The sequence below is a fragment of the Portunus trituberculatus genome, chromosome 4 (genome assembly GCF_017591435.1).
Source record: "Portunus trituberculatus isolate SZX2019 chromosome 4, ASM1759143v1, whole genome shotgun sequence".
In the NCBI taxonomy this organism is placed as follows: Eukaryota; Metazoa; Arthropoda; class Malacostraca; order Decapoda; family Portunidae; genus Portunus; species Portunus trituberculatus.
The window spans coordinates 3,052,571-3,057,570 of record NC_059258.1 but is presented as its reverse complement, the minus strand read 5'-3'; the positions used below and the strand labels follow the sequence as shown (position 1 = coordinate 3,057,570).

General features: G+C 37.7%; 1 protein-coding gene across 2 annotated transcripts in view; it reads left to right on the top strand.

Annotated features, from left to right (window-relative positions):
• Window positions 1-5,000, top strand: part of LOC123512763 (CD109 antigen-like) — a 103,833-nt gene that overhangs the window by 87,673 nt on the left and 11,160 nt on the right. For both annotated transcript variants that reach the window (XM_045269342.1, XM_045269347.1), the window contains exons 20-25: window positions 1-31; window positions 1,749-1,867; window positions 2,371-2,436; window positions 4,069-4,233; window positions 4,513-4,644; window positions 4,730-4,898. The exon at window positions 1-31 is cut by the window's left edge and continues 80 nt beyond it. In XM_045269342.1, coding sequence (XP_045125277.1) covers window positions 1-31; window positions 1,749-1,867; window positions 2,371-2,436; window positions 4,069-4,233; window positions 4,513-4,644; window positions 4,730-4,898 — 682 coding nt within the window. The remainder of the gene's footprint in view (window positions 32-1,748; window positions 1,868-2,370; window positions 2,437-4,068; window positions 4,234-4,512; window positions 4,645-4,729; window positions 4,899-5,000) is intronic.

The window sequence follows — 5,000 nt, the reverse complement described above, 5'->3', positions numbered from 1 at the left end:
ATCGAGTGGTGCATCGCTAACATCTGGATTGGTATGTGTCTTTTTCCCCTCCCCCCCCCTGTGTTCACGTGGCTGGGTTTGGTGAGGTTTGGTGATGTTGGTGAGGGTTGGTGAGGGTTGGTGAGGGTTGGTATGGTGAAGGCTCGTTTGGGGAAGGTTTGAATGGTGTGTCTTCATAAATATTGCACTGAGGAAGATTGAAAGTTGGGTTAGGTTAGGTTAGGTTAGGTTAGGTTAGGTTAGGTTAGGTTAGGTTAGGTTAGGTTAGGTTAGATTAGGTTAGGTTAGGTTAGATTAGGTTAGGTTAGGTTAGGTTAGATTAGGTTAGGTTAGGTTAGGTTAGGTTAGGTTAGGTTAAGTCAGGTTAGGTTAGGTTAGGTTAGGTTAAGTTAAGTCAGGCTTCAATGCTGTCTTCATAAATACTGCATTAAGTTAGATTTAAGTTGTGTCACGTTTGTTTTGGTTAAATTCACGTTTCCTGTATATCTGAGTGTTAAGCCAGGTTAGGTTAGGTTAGGTTAAGTTAGGTTAGGTTAAGTTAAATCAGGTTTCAATGCCATTTCTTGATATATATTTCACAAGTTAGATTTAAGTTGTGTCACGTTAGTTTTGTCTGAGTGTTAAGCCAGGTTAGATTAGAGTTAGGTTAAGTTAGGTTAGGTTAGGTTAAATCAGGTTCCAATGCCCTATCTTAATAAATACTGCATTAAGTTAGATTTAAGTTGTGTCACGTTTGCTTTGGTTAGATTCACGTTTTCTGTATGTGTGAGTGTCAAGTTGTTAGGTAAGGTCAGGTAAGGTCAGGTAAGGTCACGTCACGTTTTTTTTTACATCAATAACATAAAATCAATAAATTAAAGAAAAGAAAGCGAACGAAAACTAAGAGAATGCTTTGTGACATGAAGCTAGAGAGAGAGAGAGAGAGAGAGAGAGAGAGAGAGAGAGAGAGAGAGAGAGAGAGAGAGAGAGAGAGAGAGATACAGTAAAATCAAGAAAAAATACATTAAGATCAGGATTAAGTAAACATGAAAACAAGATTAAATAAAGAAAATAAGTAAAGAAGACAATTTAATGGTAAACTGAAGCAAACAATATCGCTTCGTTATCTTATCAAGAGTACTGTTACAAATTAAGTCACGTTATCTTCACTTATCTTATCTTACTTCGTCTCTCGTAATAATGCACTTCTCTTCCTCTTTTTCCTCCTCTTCCTCTTCCATATCTACCCCTTCTTCTCTTTTTCCTCTTCCTCTGCCATTCCTACCTCCTCCTTTTTTCCTCCTCTTCCTCTTCCATATATACCTCTCTTCTCCTCTTTTTCCTCCTATTCCTCTTCCATATCTACCCGTCCTCCTCTTTTTCCTCCTCTTCCTCTTCCATATCTATCCCTCCTCCTCATTTCCCTCCTTTTCCTCTCCCATTCCTACCTCCTTGTTTTTTTCCTCCTCTTCCTCTTCCATATCTACCCTCTTCTCCTCTTTTTCCTCCTTTTCCTCTGCAATTCCTAACTCCTCCTTTTTTTCCTCCTCTTCCATATCTACCCTCTTTTCCTCTTTTTCCTCCTCTTCCTCTCCTACACCTACCCTTCCTCCTCTTTTCCCTCCTTTTCCTCTCCCAAATCTACCCCTCCTCTTTTTCCTCCTCTTCCTCTCCTTTACCTCCTACTCTCCTCCTCTTTTCCCTCCTTTTCCTCTCCTATCTACCTGTCCTCTTTTTTTCCTCCTCCTCCTCTCCTATACCTCCTGCAGGACATCGCGGGCAGGAGGAGATAGAGAGGGAGGTTGTCAAGACTGCAGAGGAGTGGTTTGTGGAGGCCTATGCAATTCACCCGGAATTTGGCCTAGCTTTCACCCATGAGCCTATACAGGTATGTGTGTGTGTGTGTGTGTGTGTGTGTGATAATTTTTCATTTCTTTCTTATTTTGCTTGTTTTTTTCTTCGTCTTTATATTTCTCTTCTTCTCTTTGTTTCCTTTCGTTGTTCTCTTTCGTCTTCTATTTTCTCACTTTCCTTCTACTTTCCCCATTTTTATTGTCTTATCTTCTTCCTTTCTCCCTCTTCCCTTTCATCTGCCATTTTTCCTTTATTTTTTTTTTCTTTTCTGCGAGTTTTTTTTATCTTTCTCTCAATTCCTTTTTCATCATCCATTTTCTTCCACTTTTTCATTTATTTTCAGTTTCATATTTATTTTTCTTATTTTTTCATCTGTACGTCTTTTTTCATCATTAATCAATTTTTTTTCATCTATTCTATTTTTCTATTTGTTTATCTATTTATCTGTTTATCTTTTTTTTCTTATTTATTCATTTTCTTTCTATTTACTTTCGTTTTTATTTGTATCTTGTTCATTCATTTGTTTTCTATCTCCAGTTCTTGAGTGACCCGCCCTTCTATATCGCTGTAGAGGGCCCAGAGTTCTGCAGGAGAGGTGAACAGGTGGGTTAATTAAAGATAAGACGCCCTTCCTTCAGTTTTTCCTTCCTTCCTTCCTTCTTTCATTCTTTCTTTTCATTCTTCCTTCTTTTTTTTTTCTTTTCCTTCCTTTCTTCTTCCTATTTTTTCTTGTGTGTTTTTCATCTTCAGTTTTTTTCCTCTTCCTTCCTTCCTTCCTTCTTTCCTTCCTTCTTTCTTTCTTTTCATTCTTCCTTCCTTTTTACTTTTTTCTTTTCCTTTTCCTTCATTTCTTATTTCATTCCTTTTGTTTTTTGTGTGTTTTCATCTTCAGTTTTTTTCTCTTCCTTCTTTCCTTCTTTTTTCCTTCTTTCTTTTCATTCTTCCTTCTTTTTTTTTCTTTTCCTTCCTTCCTTCTTTCTATTTTTTCTTGTGTGTTTTTCATCTTCAGTTTTTTTTTCTCTTCCTTCCTTCCTTCCTTCTTTCTTTCCTTCTTTCTTTTCATTCTTCCTTCCTCTTTACTTTTTTTTCTTTTCCTTCCTTTCTTATTTTATTTCTTTTTTTTTTGTGTGTTTTTTATCTTCAGTTTTTTTTCCTCTTCCTTCCTTCCTTCTTTCCTTCCTTCTTTCTTTCTTTTCATTCTTCCTTCCTTTTTAATTTTTTTCTTTTCCTTCCTTTCTTATTTCCTTCTTATTCTTTCTTGTGTGTTTTTCATCTTCAGTTTTTTTCTCTTCTTTCCTTCCTTCTTTCTTTCCTTCTTTCTTTTCATTCTTCCTTCCTTTTTACTTTTTTTCTTTTCCTTTTTCCTTCATTTCTTATTTTATTCCTTTTGTTTTTTGTGTGTTTTTTATCTTCAGTTTTTTTTCTCTTCCTTCCTTCCTTCCTTCTTTCCTTCTTTCTTTCTTTTCATTCTTCCTTCCTTTTTACTTTTTTTCTTTTCCTTCCTTTCTTATTTCCTTCTTATTCTTTCTTGTGTGTTTTTCATCTCCAGTTTTTTTTCCTCTTCCTTCCTTCCTTCCTTCTTTCCTTCTTTCTTTCCTTCATTCCTCCCTAATCCTTCCAGTGTTTTCTCTTCCTCTTCACTTTTTTTTTCTTACTTTTTCTCTCTTCTTTCTCTCCTTTCTTCCTTCCTTCCAATGTCTCCTTCTTTCTTTCTTTCTTCATTCTTTCCTTCCTAATTTCTCTTGTTTCTCCTTTCTATTTATCTTTTTCTTCTTTCTTTCTTTCTTCTTTCCTTCCTTCTTCTAATCCTTCTTGTGTCTCCCTCCTCTTCATTTTTTTCCTCTTTCTTCCTTCCTTCCTTTTTCCTTCGTTTCCTCTCACCCTGAGAGCTTTCCCTTCCTTCCAATTTAAAGAATCCAAACAACTTTCCTTTCCTTCCTTCCTTTCCTCATCTTTTCCTCTATTCCTTCTTCTTTTCCTTCTCTTCCACTCATATTTTTCCCTCCATTCAAATTCAGTCTAGATTACCTTTGCTTCCATCTTCCCTTCCTTCTTTCCTTCCTTCCTTCTTTCCTTCTTTCCTTCTCCTCCTCGTATATTTTCCTCCATTCCTATAACCTTTCATCTCAGTCTTCCTTCCTTCCTTCCTTCTTTCCTTCGTTTCCTCTCCTCCTCGTATCTTTTCCTCCATCCTATAACTTTTCATCTCAGTCTACACACTCCCTCCTCTCACAGATCGCCATACGTGTTCTTGCCTACAATTTGGTGGACATAACGCTGCAGGCGGTCCTCATCTTGCACGACAGCGATGATTACATGTTCGTCAACGTGGAGGAGGATGGCAACGTACAGCATTTCAGGCCTAGACTCTCCAGAGGGCAACACCAGCACCTTATTATTGTGAGTAGCGGCGCGTGGTTGTTTTGCTTCAGTTATCCTAATTATAGTTCCGTTTTCTCTGGTGCGTTAAGAGTTGTTTTGGTGTTTTTGTTGTTATTTTTTGTTTTTATCTATGTGAGTGATGCTTTTTCGTTTATTTTTGCGTGATTTTGTTTGGATACTATGTCCTTCTCTTTGTATTAGTGGGAAAGAACGAGATAATTTGGGAAAAAATAAACTGAACATAGAAAACGAAATATTTTTATGGGAGGCTTAAGTAATCTTTCGTGTACCTCTCAGATCCCCCCTGGCGGCTTGAAGGAAGTGCTGTTTCCTTTAGCGGTTACAAGGCAGTCCGGCACGATGGAGGTGACGATAGAAGCTGTGACGCAGGTGATGCAGGACTCCGAGACGTGGGAGGTGGAGGTGAAGGTAAGCTATCATCATCATCATCAGCAGGAAATAAAAGGCTTCCAAACATCACATTTCCTTACACGTCCTTCTCTCTCTCCTGCAGCCTGAAGGAGTCCCGGTCCGTAAACACACGTCCTTAGTCCTTGATCTGCGTAACCGAGCTGTCCTTTACGAGTTCCTGGACGTTCCTATTGATGAGAGTCCTATTATCCCCTTCAGTATCATACGAAGGTTCCTATATGGGTCTCCTGCAGCTAGGATTTCTATAACCGGTGTGTTTTGTTTTCCCTAATTTCTTCTCTCCTTTTTTTCCATTTTTTTTGTCTTTTTTTTCGTTTTCCTGATTTTTTTTTTTTTTTTCTTTTCTTCTTCTG